Source organism: Aythya marila (genome assembly GCF_965140915.1).
Source record: "Aythya marila genome assembly, chromosome: W".
NCBI classification, from domain to species: domain Eukaryota; kingdom Metazoa; phylum Chordata; class Aves; order Anseriformes; family Anatidae; genus Aythya; species Aythya marila.
Window position 1 is genome coordinate 12331040 of NC_139081.1, and position 18494 is coordinate 12349533.

The following is an 18494-nucleotide window of genomic DNA, read 5'->3' on the forward strand; positions in this document are numbered from 1 at the left end:
CCATTCTTACTTCTGAACTAAAAGGTGCTGCCATGCTGTACCTATAATCACTGCTTCAAAGCCTCTGGACCCGAAGTCATGTTGCAGCTGTGATAGAAGGTAAAAGATACTAAGGAAAAGTGTATGAGAACTGAGAAGAGCTTCTTGAATAAAGATTGTTGCTCAGGAGTTACCAGCAGAGCAAAACTAGTCATAGCAGTTGTAAGAGCACTCTGACCTGTTCAGCAGCTTCAGACATAACAAAGCAGAGAGCAGAGGCTGAAAGGTAGCAGCTTACACAGAACATATATGAATCTTTTTTTGAGGAAAAGAAGTATTGCTCATGTGGTTATGCATTGCTACTGTGTGTGCAGCATGTTGCTATCCATGATGCTGTGTAAATGCAAGGGGCTTACAAAATAGAGTTATACCTTAGGAATCAGACCTACTGCAAAGGGGAGGGCATCTGTAAGGTCTCTTGTGAAGCCTTACAGGACTTGTCTGTTGCAATAATTTGAGATACAAATAGCAATCAGGACGGTAGACTTGAGACTTTCCCTGAGGCTCAACAGCATTATAGTCAAAAAAAAGCTAAAGATATTCTCCATGTGTCCTGAAGAAAAGGTCTGAAATATGACTCATGAATCACCATTGTTTGAGGAGAACTGCACAATGCAGGGAAGAAAAAAGAAAAGTTGCTGCACAGAACAGAAGAGAGCAGTCTTTCAGACTTGATACCCTTCCCTTGGGGACAGATTTGGCAGGCAGGTTTTGCCAGCTTACATCCATATAATATGTTCTGTGTCATTTGTTTGACAGTATATCCTGTCATAGTTTTCACGCATCAATTTATGTGACAAGGATCAGGGATCCATTCCAGGGAAGCAGTTGTAGGTTTACACTGGGAGTCGCTAAATGGCAATGTGTATCCCATGTGCAACCTCCTTCCATTCCCTTGATTTAGGTTTGTGTTGGTAAAATACCCTAATATCTTAGAGGTGACAGTAACAAAGTTTGCATTTGTACTTAACATTTGAAGGAATGTGTTCTCTATCCATCTCATCTGATGAGAAAGTGCCTGACATGACTATAAAGGAAGTAAGAGTGTTACAGCATGATTGTCCAAGGGATATTTTTTACTTCTGGAAGACAAAATGGAATGTCATCAGGATTCCAAAAGTAATGTGACTTGCATTTTACTTCTTTCACCTAATATTCTAGAATTCATCCTCATTTAGTAGGACTCAGATTTTCCAACATGGGCAATGCCTCAAGTTCTAGCCTGAGTGTATAGTAAAATTCAAGAAAAATACACCAAGAATCTGAGAATAAAGAATATGTGATAAGCCTGGGTAATATTTGGCAGAATAACTCTGATCCACCTCTGTGAGAAGAGGAAGATTTTTTAGGTCATTTTTTTTTTTTTTTTTTTTGACAGAAGCATGAAAGAGTAAACTGTGAGCAGAAATAATAGCAGAAGTCTCTGGAAAAGACACATTGGTGGGATAATTGTTTTGGGATGGGATGAATAAAAGCAGCAGTTTATTCTTGTCTTACACACATGGCACAACATACAGAACCAGAACAAATAACTTAGAAAATCTTACAGATGTGTTACAAGTCTTCTTTACTCAACTTTCCAAGCTAAACATTGCTTTAAATGAAAAAAAAAATCTATTTACAGTTTTCTCAATTTAATAAAAACTTATTTGCTTCCCTTTTCCATTCCTACCCCCCACCCCCATCAACGACTGCCATTTAGCTGGTAAAAATATTAACCCTCAGGCTGCTATATAATCTTTTAAACAGTTTTGATGACAACTTGTTAGATGCAAAATGAACAATGGTCATCGCCCATCATTAACTTTAAAGGGTGGATTTTTTTCTCCCGATGTCAAAATTTGTGTCCATTGGAGACAGATGACACTTGTCATCTGATTTTTAGATATAATGTGTTATTTATGGGCCAATATTCAAAACCTCCTTTCTTTTTTTTTTTTTTTTTTTTTTTAAATTGCAGGCAATACCACTCTATCACTCTATTTGGTGCACTCACTTTCATTATGAAGTTTGTTATGTCCTTACTAGAAATAGTAACAACTCTGGCCGCATGGTACTGCCTTAAACTCTCTCAGACAATATTAAATCAAAGAGTGTCTCCCCCTATCTATGGTGCCATTGTGCTGTTGTCTCACAAGAAGAGTTTTGCTCTGTGATTCCACTTCAAACCCCACTGAAGCCTGTGGGCATCTTTTCTTTGACTTAGTGTCCTTGAATTATATCTACTTGATATAATTGGATTGGCAAACTCTAGCCCTTGAGCAGTTCATCAGCTTTCTAAAGAAATAAGCAAAAAAGATTCCTCTCCTTTATACATACAATACGCATTTTTTTACATTGAGTGTTATCATAGACAGCTTGTTTATGTTATTTTGAAAATGAATTTTTACAAAATTTATAAACACTGTTATATCAAACATTCTCAAAAACTGGAGAAATTACTGACACAAAACCTGAAAGACCCTCAATAGAATTCTTCCAGTACTATTTCTCTACTTGCATATTTCATATTTCAGTGTCCTTTACTGCAAACATAATTTGGCCATATGGGAACAGAGAAAAGTCAACAAATCTCCAACAGTTTTGAATAAGACCTGCATTCGTTGTTTAATGAGCGTAACTGAACATCTAAAAAATTTTTTTTTCCTGGTATGCCCATTCTGTTACCTTTACTCATATTGAGCAATACCTTAATTCCCAAATAGTTTCATTCACTGTAGTGGGATTACATGTGACAAAATTATATATGCAAAAATACTGAAAATTGTTTTCCACTTTTAAAATCATTATTCAGTTAACAACTAACATCATATTCTTCTTTATATATAATGTAAAAATGACATAAGAGTAGTATTTGCAACTTCTGTATCAGAAATCAGTGTACAAACTTTAGGAAATAATCTTATAGTTGTGCTATAGTTCTGACAGCCTAAAAATGTATGAAGCGTGACCAAGAGTAAATTTAACAGGCCTAGATGCTTTGTTTATATACTTGGGTTTTTGACACTTTATATTCCCCTAGCCTGGCACAATTTAAGTTTAAGCATACATATGTCACACTAACATGACATTAGAAAAAATTTTCTTACCACCACCAATTTTCAGTACAATCAGTAATGGACATTAATGCATATCAGCTAAGTGAAATGCACTTTTCAAGTAGTTTGTCTAACATAATACTGTATAAATTATAATGATAGTTTGTTTTCCTATCCTGCAAAAGTTAAAAAATGCATTAAGCTTCGTATGTTGTGAGTAGTCTTATTGACTGTAATGATATAACTCACAGCTCAGGAAGCTAAACGGCTGAAAAAGGTTTTGTATTCTGTCTCACTATTTTCTTTGTTTTTCATTTAATGAAACAATCAAGAAGATAAACTTCCTTGTTGAAGTTTATACTGCTTCAGAAGTTTTAGGCTATGTAAACTGCAGAAGAATATAAATTTAATCAAATTAAGTTAAAGCCTAATGAAATAGAAATTCCTTTATTTACTCTGAAAATTTAGTTACCTTCTATTTTGATAATTCAATCCAGTTTTTACTCCCCCACCCCCACAAAAAAAAAAAGTCTTGTAGTTACAAGCCTGTAATTATACATAGCAAAGAAAGAAAGAAAACTGCTCCTTGCCTATGGAAATTATATATAGTTTTTCAAGTTCCAACCCCTCTCTGAGCTGCTAACCATCACACAACATATGCCATTTGGCAATTTGTCTCCTAGGATATTCGCAAATTTCCTTCCAGTGTTCTCCACCTGTTCCTTCTGCTGAACATCCCAAGGTTAACTGGCCAATGACCTCATTTCTTGACCCTCTATCTGAATCTAAAACCAAAAATTCAATGCTGATATCATCAAGGCCCTCACAAGGAATGTCAAAGACAAACAATTCATTGAACACTGCATTGGGGGTACACTTCTTCACATGGGTTTTCTTTTTAGAAATTCTTTTCTTAGCATGGTACAGGTTCACTTTGACATAAGGATCTGCAATGAAAAGAAAGAACACAGATAAGCTATTGAATTGTCATTTAGAAATTCCTTGATCTAGTTGATGGTAAACTTTGTAATATACCAACAGAATTATGTCCCAGTGAGGGATAGTTACTAAAGATGATTCGTCTCATTCTTTTTTTTTTTTTTTTTTTTTTTTTTTTTTTGTATTTGCTTCTGAATTAGTCTCTTTAAGCTCCTTTTATGGTCACCAAATATGTAATCAAGACAGTCAGTAAAGTTTAGGGCATAATTCATCTAACCAAATGCTGGTGACTCCTCTATGAGATAAATTCTGCCCTGTAGTTTGTTAACACTCATGTTTACATGTCTACTGCCTCTAAAACTGGTCTGAAAGAACATAAAATTGTAATGAATTCTGACAAATATATATCATTATATATTTACATGTAATAGAAATCTGCTTTTCACACATTTTACAAGTAGGGGAAAATCATTAGTGTTAATAAGACTCATGGAAAGCAAAGCCTCAAAACCAAGAGAATAATCCCATGCTGAGAGAATGGATGCAATTCATTTCAGTTGTGGATCTTTCTAAGTCAATTAGTTTGATTAAATTTCTCCCACCAATTTTTATTGAACAAATTTAACATTAAACTTTAAATGTAAGACTACATTTCTTGATAGGATATGTACTTGACTTTATGTCTGTACTGTACTATTGAAAAAGGGAAGAGAAAATATCCATATTTTAGCTCTGTTAAACAATTTTGAGTGTTTGCAATCCTCGGAATCTTTCAACTGTTGCAAGATTCCTTCGCTATTGTCTTCAACAGTAGTTATACTTCTTCAGAGCAATTCTAAAGAACACTTTAGAAATCATCCATTTCAAGTATATTTATTTTGCATTTATATTTACACGTATTTCAGTGCAAATATGTACCTGTTTCCAAAATCTCACAGTGCAGAGATGCAATGCAAATTCATTTCTATTAAGTGAAGTAGTCTATGCAAACAGTCAGCTAATAAACATCAAGAACAGTTGAACTTCTTTTTTTTTTAATTTATTTAAGTGAAATTAAATTGACCCATATTTAGAAATTCTATGCCAAAGCTATCAGACTGAAATGGTCAGATAATGAAAATTTTTTTGTTTCCTTGGATTGACAATGGTTTGACAGGAGTAAGGTATGATAGAATACATCTTCACTTTCATAATCTATCATCATAATAAACATTCTAAAAAATAGCTTTATATAATTAAAATGTTCATTAGCTTTGGAATGAGAATATGCTACACAAGCACTAAAAATATCAAAATCAGTATCCATCAGTGCTTTCATGCCATTGTTCATTTCTTTTTAAATGAACTTTTCTGTTATTTCTGGCTAATAGATAAGGCTGAAATGTTCCTCTTGATTTTATTAAGACTACTAGGAGACCTCAGCACCAATATTTCTTGGTGTTAGAAGTAGAAAGACTGTATTATTGGCTGTAGTAATTATGATTCAGTAGTTCCAAAGGGTACTTCCTCCTTCCTTCAAGAAAATCCTGTGTTGAAAGAGTTAAGTCTTACACAGAATCAATAGCAGATGTGCTATAATTTGTATAGTCCTCTGCTGTGTACTGTTCTTCTTGTGTGTTTGTCTTATTCTCAAGTGGTTAGTATATTGCATTTTAAATTTTATTATGTTATTATATTATCTAGCATTAACATGCATTTAAATGCAATTCTAGTATTGACTTCAAAGAAAGTTTCACTGAATGCAAAATGGCACAAGACCAGGAGAAGGGACTGCAAAAGCTTTAGTATACCCCCAAGCAGTGGGATAGTTCACCTTTTCACCTTGCCAAATAAATGTTAATGCTCAGTGGGTCAAATTCAGCACAAATGCAACTGGTTGCCTTTTTGGATGCTAAACTGAAATATACCATAATATACCCTATGAGGATCTCACTCAATATTGATCGTCATAAATAAACTGATCTTTTGTCATAAATAAAAGCTTTTAGTATCTGCAAACAACATCCCATACTTATGTCAGATGGGTTCTGTTCAAGACAACGACAAAACTCATTGGCTTCCAGTGCTAACAGATGTCATAGTTTTTCTAATGTGTTTGAAGAACAAATTTCTAAAATATATACTCTGCAAAATAAAGCATTGACCTAGATATGAATGAAATTAATAGGCTGCAAATAATACAGACACCACTTCTGCATTTCTGGGCTATTTTTAATCTTTGAAATGTCACATTTCAACTGTCTTCTATGTTTATTGTACATTCTTTGGCCTTATTCATTAGTAAAACCATTACCTGATAATCCTGACACATCAGATTTAGGTAGATGCCTGGCTTTTAAAATAACAACAGTTAGCGTGTTTGTTGCAGACTGATAACAGAGAGAGATCAGTAATTCTCCACACCCAGATGATTTCTAAGGAAATGAAAGGGAAAAAGAAAAGAAAAGAAAAGAAAAGAAAAGAAAAGAAAAGAAAAGAAAAGAAAAGAAAAGAAAAGAAAAGAAAAGAAAAGAAAAGAAAAGAAAAGAAAAGAAAAGAAAAGAAGACTATTTACGAGCAATTCTATTGACCATGCTTGAAAGTAGAGCTAATAAGATTTCTAAAACGTCACATAACTGTGCATCCCAGACTAGTGTAGAAGTATATAACTTATGAAGCTATGCTGCTTTGTCTAGCAAATATAATTTTCCTGTACTATAGTTACATAACTCTTCTTATTGTTGGCTATTAGACTGAACAAAAGTAAATAAGTAAATAAATAACTAAATGAAAATATGGGTTGACATGGCATCATTAGCTTCACAGATTAGAAATGAAATCCTACATCCTGAGAAAAAAGTCTCAGTGAAAGAAAAACACCTTAAGAAAAACAAACTCCTGTGAAAGCTATGTTGAAAAAAAAAAGAATAAAGGTAATATACAAAAAATCTTCCATAAAATCTTTTTAGCCATTAGCTATTCAAAAGCAATTAGTGAAATCTCATCCCTGACACTTTCTAATGTAGCATAATATAAATGGAATAAAGATAAGATCAAAGACTTTCTCTATGATTATTAGATATGAATTTGCAGGAGTAATTTAGTTCACAGAAAGGAGGAAGTCAAGGGAAGCAAGCAAAAAGAATACCTTATATACCAGAAAACCCAGTAAATTATCAACAAAATATCAGTGACATAGTTATAGTTGTAACATAGTGATAGAATTGCAAAATAATGATATTAGTTAAAGGTATGTGTCTGGTAGACATTTATTTGATTTGTCAGCATGCTTGCTCTTTGAAAACAATCAGATTGAAAGCCAATATACAGTCCACTTCCTTAGCAGAGATTAAAAGACGTGTGTGAGGCATGTGCATTTCTGTGGTTCAACTATGATTGTGGTCTTTACATTCTGAAATGAGACAATTATTTTACATATTTTTAGCCTAGTGAAGTTAATATGCTTTGTCATTGACTTCAGTGAGGTTTTGGCATCTCCCTCATATCTTATTGTCCTTAGAAGTGCTACAGCCTCTACCACGGTTGTTAAGAGAGAAAAGGTAGTAACAGCACTGAAGTGAAAGAACATGCTACTGCACCACCAGTAGAGTCTCAAAGAGGTTCCAGTTCCTTCAGTAAAGACTACCTGTATTGTTTAAGAACCTGCTTATCAACCTCTGGATATGAAATGAAAGATGTGCATTGATTTCAATACACTTTGAGAAAACATGATTTCAAACAGAAAAGAGGAGTATAATAATAATAATAATAATAATGTATAAATCTTTGCATTCTTTCCTGTAATGTTCTTTTATTTCATTTGTATAGCTACCTCCTTATGCTGCCATTATGGAAACATCTCAATAGCTTACATGGTAAACTTGTACCCTTCTCTTTCCAATATGCTAGCAGCATTGCACAAGAATCAGCTAAAACTAGTACAACACTTCTAAATTTTAAATAAGAAATATGTTACCCTAACATTTCTTTTGATGATCTCTCTGTCCATTAGCATCCTTCCTTCTGATAATTCAGTTCCTTCAAGGGGGATGAGGACTTCTCCAATGACATCATCTCTGGAAAACCTGTCAAAGCTCAAGATCATAAAGTGAAGTGTTAAGTCTTGAATTTGGCTGTAGGGGATCCCATAGAATGTGAAAGTCTCATCAAAAGCTGGATCTAAGGTTTTTCTCAGCACTCTGGTTTTCACCTTGTGCTTTTTCTTAGGCAGGATTGTCATTTTGATATAGGGATCAGAAGTCATTGACTGTTCATCCATTGCTGGCAGCCCACGTGCTTCCTTGATGTTCACTACAAATGCCTTTTTCTCAAAGTTGTACTCTAAAGAGAAAAAGAGTATTCCTAGCTTTTCTTGTTTTTCTTCAGATGAAAGGGATGTGATGGACTTTAAACTATCAGGGGATACTGAATTTTTCTTACTTTCCGAAAAGTGTTTCAGAGACACATTTTCAAGATCTGGAGAGCTCTGTATTTCAGAGGTTGTTTTGGGGAAATTGCCATTTAGATCTCTCTTCTCTAGGTCTAGATGGAGAGAATTCTTAGGCATTGCCAATTTGTTCTTTGCTTCACTTTTATCATCTGCTCCAAACTTCTTCTTACTATTGAGATTCTCAGGATAAACATCAACTCCCTTCAGAATATGGACAAACTCATATGGAGGGGTCTTGTTGGATTTGGAAGATTTGCGCTGGCAGCAGATCCAAGCAAAAAGGGAGACAGAGAAGACAAGGCCAAATGCACTGAAGAGCCCAACCACTGTAGGAATTTCATCTGCAAATTAAATAAACAGCAACAAGCACATAAGAAGCAATGCCTTCGACTGTGGGATACTTAATAAAGTAATAATTTAGCAAAACAAACTGGTACAAAATGGTAATAACAGCAGTGTCAATGGACTAAAAGTGCTTTGCACTGTACATATCACTCGCCACGTTCAGGCATGAATGTGCAGTCCCATACAAAGACAATTGCTATGTTAGTATTTTTCCATTTATTGAGTGTCTGGAAAGAAAATACTGTTCTCATCCTAACAGCAATAATCATCCCTCTAGGTGTAGTTTCTGTGTTTATGTCAGTGAGTAAAACTACTTCAGGTTTCAGCTTTGAATTTATGCAGCTTTGTTGGTTAGGTAGTACAGATTCTGAAATATGTGTTACTTATAGATACATCATCTGCTTTTCACACCACTTCCTAGAACACTTTGTACACTCAATTAGCTCATTCTTATGGTCTGATCCCATAACTGCCTAGAGGTATCTCTTGAAAAAAATCTGAGTTTAACACAAAGTTAAAACACTCAGTTTCAATGGGATTTTCAATACTTTGCAGGAAAAAGGCTACTAAGAAAATTTAGGATGATTATATACCAAGTGTATTATACATGTTATAAATGGCTCAGGATTCAAATTAGGATTAAATAAAAAAATAGGATTTATTTAAAGAATATAAAGGAATAGAGGTAAGCAAACAGCGCTGGGTGCACCGGGAGTCTCCGCTCCACCAGGACACACACCAGTTACATCAAGCAGCTGATTTTTATGCTCCTAGACTAATACATATTCATTACTACTTCTAAAAAAAATAGATTATTAAAATTAGCTTCCGGGGGGCAGTCCCTCCTACTGGAGCATGCGCAGTCTCTTCTGGGGTCTCTTCTGGGGGTCTCTAGGGGTCTTTCATGCTGAAGGCTCGCAGTCTTCCTCTCCACCTTTGTACTTACTGGGCACCATGCCAAGTTTATAGAACATCTTCTTCAAGTCTTGTCTCCCAGCCACCCTTCAGCTTCTTTCTCCTTCCTCTTAATCTCTCGGCCCCCCCTAACCAGATACCAAAGATCCACATAGTATCCCATAACAGTCACTAGTTGTTATCAGTTGTTCTGAAACTCCCAGACACACGAGTAATTAAAACATTCTTCCCCAGCCATTCACAGACACATCTATAGCAGTGTTAGAAATAGAAGTCCGGAATAACAAAAGCAAACAGGTTCATAAATTTAAGAAGTGATAAATTGACTAGAATGAGGGGGAGACTGGGACACACTGCATCTGTGGTTCAAGAATTCAATTGCCAGTGCAGGGCCCAGAGGCAGACAGGATTCAAACAGAATTGTTCTTTATGGACACGAATTGTTAAAACATTCCTCACAATCCCTTATCTTCTTTTTAATATCAACAATTCGTGTCACTTCTGTTGTTAATAACTGGATTTCATCAGTCCGTTCTTGGAGGGTCCAATTCTTAAACATCATAATTGACATATCCCCTTCCTTTTTTAATGAAGTTATTACAAATGTACTATTTATCACCCAGTGTATTAATAACGTAAGGCAAGGTATCATACAAGGTATAAACAATAACATAATTACACCACATGACAATAAAAATAACACTCTTTTAACCCATGGTCCACCAGGCAGTCATGAAAATAAATCCCATTCCATATCCTTCCAGGTTTGTGTTTGCTCGCTCACCTCCCCCCTCCTTCTCTGGGATGGGAGAGAGAAATGGGAAAGTGAAGCCTGTGAGTTGAGATAAAAACAAGAAAATAATAACAATAACAATAACAATAATGATGATAATAGTACTACTAGTAATAATGTGTACGAAACAAGTGATGCACAATGCAATTGCTCACCATCTGCTGTCCGATGCCCAACCTAACCCCAAGAAGTCCGGCCCTCCTCCCAGCCTGCCTGCTGACAGGACAGTGAGAAGCTGAATTTGACTTGGTCCTTGGCTTGGTGTAAGCACTGCTCTGTAACAATTAAAAACAATTAAAACATCATCATATTATTAACATTCTTCTCATCCTAAACCAGAACATAACATTCTATCAGCTACTAGGAAGAAACACCCTTTTTATCAATCTTTAAACAGCAATTACTAAAGCTAAATTTTCCACAGACTTCTCCTTCTTGTGCTAGTAAATAATCCAAAGCTAGGCAATTTTGATACAAAGCAGTTCTAATCTTTAAAACTCATTTAAATCAGTTCTCATCATTTATAACTATTTCTATTGCAGCTAATAACCTAATTATTCTATTAAGTATATATACTGAGGTCCTATAGCCCCAGGATCTATCTTCTGCCCACGTAGCTGGATCATAATAGGCAAAAGCCTTCAGTCAAGGAGTTAGGCCCGCTTTCAGGGTCAATTCAGGCTTGTGTTACCGTTCAGCCTGTCAGGGTGATCCAGCTCCTGTAAAACGAATCACAATTTTATATAGGTTTAAAAAAAAGAGTTTTTTTTATGTTATTTTCTCGGGACAACCTGATCTTAGTGTGGGAGAAGTCCGGTCGAGGCCCTCTCACTCGGCAGTCAATACCCATAGGGGTTGCCTCCCTCGGTAGACCATACACACCGCAGTGGAGGGTCCTGCCCCGGTCTTGCCTTCTCCCTTTTCTCCCTTTAGGCTTGTCCCCTTTATTTGGCATCCTTAATTCATGCAGAGCCTCATTGCCAGAATATTAGTTCTCCCTTAGCTTGAGTTTCAGTTTCCCAGGAGCGGACTCAACCCTCCAAGTTTTAGTAGTTACTGGTCCTTTTATTCTGGATGCGTGGGTCCCTTTCTGCAGTTCTCACAGCTGTTTCAGTAGTCAGTAAAACAAGGTACAGTCCCTCCCATCGGGGGTTCAGTGATTCTTCCCTCCCATGGCTGCTTGTTGAAACACTTTCTTTTTTATCTTCTGACAAGTTAAATAACAGTTATCTAATTTGCTTTGCCATATGGCCCTTTCCAGGTTCCTGTAGCAGGATTCATCTGATAGCCTTTCAGGTTGTTACAGATTTGACTACAGATACCAGGGTTTTGGCATTCATCAATACCTCCACAGTTTCCCAGCTGGACAGTCACATTCACTTATGTTGCATTCCCTCAGGGGCTCATCACCCCAGTCCTTGCAGTCTCTCTGCTAGTTACACACTTTACTGATATCTATGCATTCTCCACTTCTGCACTTGAATTTGCCAGGTCCAGAGCACTGAATAACATTGTTACAGTTTGCTTCATCAGTGCCATCCAGACAGTCTCTCACACCACTGCACTGCCTACTCCTATGGACACAGTTCCCATCTTCACATCTGAACTGGTCTGGCCTGCAGGTCCAGGAAGGGCAGTTAATTTCATCACTTCCATCCTTACAATAAGGATCTCTGTCACATCACCACTTCTTGTAGATACATTCACCTGAGCCGCACTGCACCTCACTCACAGAACACTTCACCGGAGGTGCAGGCTGGCGGCCACACTGATCCAAAGATTCATCCGAGTGGTCGGAGTAGTCACCTTGACCATTGCAGACAAAGCTTTTGGAAATACATTGTCCACTACTGCATGTGAACTCTGCTGCACTACAAGTCACATTGCCACAATTCTCTTCATCTTCTCCACTGTCACAGTCTTTTTCACCATCATATTTCCATGACACTGTTCTCATATGACACAGCTCAGCACTTTTGTCAGACCCATCTTCACAATCCGGGTCCCCATCACACTGCCATCTGTTTGGCACACACTGACCACTGTTGCACACAAAGTCAGATTCAGCACACATCTTCTTCACACAAGCACTCTCATCACTGCCATCTGAGCAGTCTTCACATTTTGCTCTAGCACCATCGGCAGCAGTGCACAGTCAGGCGAAGGCGAGCAGCAGGCAGAGCACCCCGCACCGTCACCTGTGTCACTTATACTACTCCTATTACCCATGCTGTTAGTGTCAGTGGCATCCTCCTTTTCTTTTTGCCACTGACCATTCACCACAACTGGATGAGACACATGATTACTAGTTAGGAAAGAGAGTGTTACCGTCTGCTATACGGCTGCAGGCAGTGCCAGCTGCAACCTTAGGTTTGTGAAAGAGCCTGCCGGTGGTCATTTGGCAGTGTAATCTGCGTCTCTGCACTCCTGCCCTGCAATAGAGCTAAGTCGTCATTAGTAATAGTTATAACACCGATCTGGGGACTAATAGTCTTTTTTTTTTTTTTTGCATTGCAAGATAAACCTTTTATAAAAAGAATGCTAGAGTGAAGCAGCACAGCCGCTGCTGCCGCTGCCTCCATGGTTACGTCAGACAGGCTGCAGGGTCCTGATGTCCGCCCCTCTGCTCTGTGCCGACTCGCCTCACGGTGATAGTCGACTGCCGGTGTCCACTGACGCCTCTGATCTCCCGTAGCAACTCGATCTCGGATGTTCCGAAATTACTTCAATTTCCCCGCGTTTTGCAGCTTCTGTCAGGTCTATTCTTTTTCTCTCAGAGCCGTCCGTGGCTCTGCAGCGTCCCAGGGCTCTCTCCGTCCAGCGGTAGTCCCTCCGTAGTTTCTCTGGTCTCCCAGCGCCGCTCCAGTCTCTCGGCGCCGCTCCGGTCTCTCGGCCTGTTCAGGTCTCAGCGAGTCCAGGTCTCGGCCTGTGCGGGCCTCATATGTTGCAGGAAGCATGTCATATCATGCTCCTGCCTTTTTCTTGTCACAGTCAAAACATTTAAGAGCAAAAAATAGGATACACAAGATACACAAGATACACCGGGCACCACCACTCAAAACTTGGATAAAACAGCACTTCTTTTCAGTCTGTCAAGCACTTCATTCGTCTCTGCCCACTCCCCTTGCAGAGAGTACGGAACCATGGATCGGAACTCTGCACTCGCTTTGCAGCAACGCTGCGTCTCACTCACACAGCACAATCGCACACAGAGGCCTCCAGCACATCTCATTCATACCACAGGAATATAATTTAGAATGATAACCAACCAAATAAGTATTGTCTCTGACTGTGTTCTTCGTGAAGTGACTTGTAACACTTTGTTTCAAACCCTTACATTTACACAAATACTTTCAACACAAAATACATACAATATGCAAATATTACAATATACAAAATGTCAACACAAAATACATACATAAAAACACATACAATTATTAACACTCCAGTTAGTATCCCTCCAGCAGCCGAAAACATACCGTTTGTCTGCAGTTTCAGGAGATCTTTGCTCCTGCGGTGAGCAGCTGAGAGTGGAGTCCCCTCCGAGCAAAACACTCAGGGTGCACCTAGGGGTGTCCACGCTGCAGCAGATCCCACAGCTGAGCAGAGTGTCTTCTGCCTGGCTCTCCAAAATGACTCAGAGAAAGCTGACTCCACAATCAGTAAGATTGTAAAGTAGGTATGTTTACTCAGTTCCATGCAGCACGGGGCGGGTAGTCCCACCAGAGTCGTGCACGCCTAACGTGGCAAATTGCTTTAGTAAAGAGTTACATATACATGAACATTCCTATACATATGCATAACCTGTCCCTTTGTGAACAGTCCTCCTTATCTCAGACCCCTTGATTAAAGTCCGAACTGTGAGGTTGTTTTTGATCTGGTTCTCGGGGTCCGAGAGGCTCCTGTTATCTGGTGGTATAAGTGCAGCACAGGCACAAATGTAGCACATATTCATTCTTAATCAATTGCTCTCTAATTTCTAATTCCAGTGTTTCAGCTTGCTCTTTTCCGGATGCACAGGTATTCTACTATTAATGTTCAAAGCCTGACAGACCCCGTCCTCCATGGATCAAAATACATGGGGTCTTAAGGGTTCTTTTGGTCATTCTATCATATAATACTGGATCATTTTTAATTTACTCTTTAATTTTCTGGGGCCCCTATTGTTCCAATTTCTAATCATTATTCATAATGGACTTTTTGGTCATATATCTGTTAATTTGCTCCCTTTCTGGTCCTTGGTCTTCGATTTTATCTGACCCATCCGGGAATTTTACTAGTGGCAATTCCCACAGCCCTTGGTTGCCCCCAGTGAGAGTGTCTTGCAGGGGGTTTAGGACCTATCACCCACCCACGTATCACTCCATTCACCAGCCCAGCCCCCCCGACAGGAGATTAGAACCAGTGAGAAAACAAAAAGACTTCTACGCAGACTTTAGAAGCCTCAGTTACACTCTCACACACAAACACGGGCAACCGTACCTTTACCCAACCGGACGGTATCTTACGAATCAGTCGTCTTCGTCCAGAGTCCAACCGGACGGTATCCACAAGCGTCTTCGTCTGGGATCGAACCAGACGGTATCCAAACGACTGTCGTCTTCGTCCGGTTCGATTCCGGACACCGTAATCCAACCAAACGGTATCCAAATGACCCTGTCGTCTTCGTCCGGATCTTCGCGCGCAGAATTACGGGCAAAAAACAGCCGGCAAGGGAGCTAAAAAAAAATCAAATTCTTTGCTTACCTTTATTCAGGTTCAGGATGGCATTAGTCCTGATCTGACTCAAACAGGAGCCACCAAATGGTGGGGCGCCTCTCCTAGATTAAATCAGAATTCAGGAACTATAGCCCTCCCGGATGAGCCCCCAAATTGTTATAAATGGCTCAGGATTCAAATTAGGATTAAATAAAAAAATAGGATTTATTGAAAGAATATAAAGGAATAGAGGTAAGCAAACAGCGCTGGGTGCACCGGGAGTCTCCGCTCCACCAGGACGCACACCAGTTACATCAAGCAGCTGATTTTTATGCTCCTAGACTAATACATATTCATTACTACTTCTAAAAAAAATAGATTATTATAATTAGCTTCCGGGGTGCAGTCCCTCCTACTGGAGCATGCGCAGTCTCCTCTGGGGTCTCTTCTGGGGGTCTCTAGGGGTCTTTCATGCTGAAGGCTCGCAGTCTTCCTCTCCCCCTTTGTACTTACTGGGCACCATGCCAAGTTTATAGAACATCCTCTTCAAGTCTTGTCTCCCAGCCACCCTTCAGCTTCTTTCTCCTTCCTCTTTATCTCTCGGCCCCCCCTAACCAGATACCAAAGATCCACATAGTATCCCATAACAGTCACTAGTTGTTATCAGTTGTTCTGAAACTCCCAGACACACGAGTAATTAAAACATTCTTCCCCAGCCATTCACAGACACATCTATAGCAGTGTTAGAAATAGAAGTCCGGAATAACAAAAGCAAACAGGTTCATAAATTTAAGAAGTGATAAATTGACTAGAATGAGGGGGAGACTGGGACACACTGCAGCTGTGGTTCAAGAATTAAATTGCCAGTGCAGGGCCCAGAGGCAGACAGGATTCAAACAGAATTGTTCTTTATGGACACGAATTGTTAAAACATTCCTCACATACAGATGGATGAGACACTGGGCAGTTACATGTGAGTCCAAAGCTGAAAAAAATTGCTTAAATGTATCACTGATACCCAGAAAGCTTTGAATTTAAAACACTATGAATTGAAGCCATAGAGAGTTTACAGGAAGGATCACAACTTTTTAGGAATATATAAGAAAAACATTAAACCAGAATTCTCCTGTAGCTTAATATGAATCCTATACTAAAATACTTAATGAAGAAAAAACTGAGCAAGCATTACAACCTCAATTGTCACGTGGGATACATTAGTTACATACAGAGTATCATTAGCCCTTCACAAGCATGCATTGAAAGGGCAAATGAGCACAACTAATTAGAAATCCAATTTTGCCCATAAGTAACACTACTAAGTGAGTTTAAACCTCCCACAATGTAAGAGCTTAATATTTATTCTTTGCAACAATGGAGACCAGTAGAATATTAATGGAATGATATTGTTGATGCATAAAGGCAATTGTGTAACAATTCTGGTTCCTCTAGCAAATAATTAGCAGATCCTCCTGGATGAGAGAAGCAAAACTATCTCCCTCTGTGAATTACTAAATCAGGTTCATCTAGGTAAAAGCTGGACAAATAGATGTGCTACCACCATAACTTTGCTTTTCAGTGAGATGAGTCAAAAAAAAAAACAAACAAAAAAAAACCACAATAACCATCACAATGAAGTAGGACATAATGTTCCAGCAAAGAAGGAATCAGGCCCGGCTATTAATTGCTTCTGACAATGCTCATGCCACTTCACCTTTGCCTACAAACCATATCAGTCTACATACTTAATTATAAGAATTTAATGAGATGACTAAAATATATATACGTAATCAAAGTATTTTTCTAAGTTAAGCACGTGGCTCTGAGTTTCAAGAATTCTCTGGGCTGCAGAAATGTAAATGTACATGGTATAAAGGTAGAAAGCAAGGAGTAACTGAAAATTAATTAGAATACTTTAAATAGCTTTTAAGAAAGATTTGCACATTTTCAATACTTTTTCATGAGATGACAATTAAAATTTTGATAGTAATGGAAATTATGCAATATTTTTATTCTACAAATATTGAAAGCAGTTGTAGAATCAATTTATTATTTAAAATATTAATTAACTGCCTTAAATAAGCAATTAGATGAGGATGATTTCACAAGCTTATTAGAAACATCAAGTGGGTAGGGTAGGCAGGAAAGGTAACGGTAACTAAAATGTTTTTACATCTACAGCTAATTATAATACAACCTGAATTTTTTGCTGTTGTCATAATGTAAATCAGTTAGTTAGCATTCAAGGCAGTGTATTAATAGGAAACATCACTTATTGATCCTGGGAGAAATTCTTGTTTCAGTTATGTGATGCAAATCTGGAGCTACCTCACTTAAGTCAGTGAAGTGATCCTCGAATTAAACCACTGCTAAAGCAAATAACATCCAGGCTAGAGTCAATATTTGTAAAGCAGAGTTCAAAAACATTTTTACTCACAGCTTTTCTGAGTAAAGCTATTTAGTTACCTATTTCATAAGTGCACGTTATGACTTTTTCTGAAACTTGCAGTATCACAGTTATTCAACGTGTAGAAATGCCACAACTGAAAAGTTCATTGTTATCATTGCTATTCTTAGTGAACACAGATTAATCACGACAGAGCTGTTTAGCCAAAAACACTGGGATCCTGTATTTTCATCCTCCTAGCAATGTTCTTTACAGGACTACATTTCACTTTAACTAACGGTTGACAAGTCTTCCTCTATGACAAGTAAAAAGGAATGACAATTATTCCAAGAATGACAAAGATTTTCTCTGTGGCACAAGATGCATTTACATCATTTAACTCTGAAGCCGTGCTACTTTAACCGAGACAGAGAAAACAACCTCAAACCGCCGTCATCCAAAAACACACCTAGTCCAACACGCTGCGTACTGGGAGGCGCCAGGGTGGCTCAGCAGAGCCTGCCTGCATGCTCTTCTCCTGGGGAAGGGAGCAGTCCCCAGCAACCTCCAGCCCCTCTGCCGGGATGGGGATGCGCTTACCGAAGTGCTGGCGGCTGGCCGTGATCTGAGCCATGTTGGCGGCGTGCGCTGCCCGTGGTGCTGGGGATGCTGTCCGCGGTGTTGGGGATGTGGCCCGCGATGCTGGAGCTTTCTGACAGGGAACAGGAGCCTCTCCCCCGGTGTCCAGAGATCTGCCCGGAGCTCCGAAGCCGTCTCCCTGTCTCTCAAACCACTCAGGCAGCCGGCTTTTCCAACGTGGTTTAAAAAAAAATAATAATAATAAAAAAAGTAAAAAAAAAAAAAAAGTAAAAAAAAGAAAAAAAAAGAAAAAAATAAAGAAAAAAAAAAAGCAGT

At 38.4% G+C, this 18494-nt stretch overlaps 1 protein-coding gene across 1 annotated transcript; it reads right to left on the reverse strand.

Annotated features, from left to right (window-relative positions):
* Positions 1-3716: 3716 nt before the first annotated feature.
* LOC309889574 (synaptotagmin-4-like) lies at positions 3717-18213 on the reverse strand (the record flags this gene model as incomplete). Its single annotated transcript, XM_082782443.1, has 4 exons — positions 3717-4024; positions 6310-6430; positions 7972-8786; positions 18180-18213. 4 exons carry the CDS (start codon positions 18211-18213, stop codon positions 3717-3719), a joined length of 1278 nt encoding a protein of 425 aa, XP_082638569.1.
* Between the last annotated feature and the right edge of the window lie 281 nt (positions 18214-18494).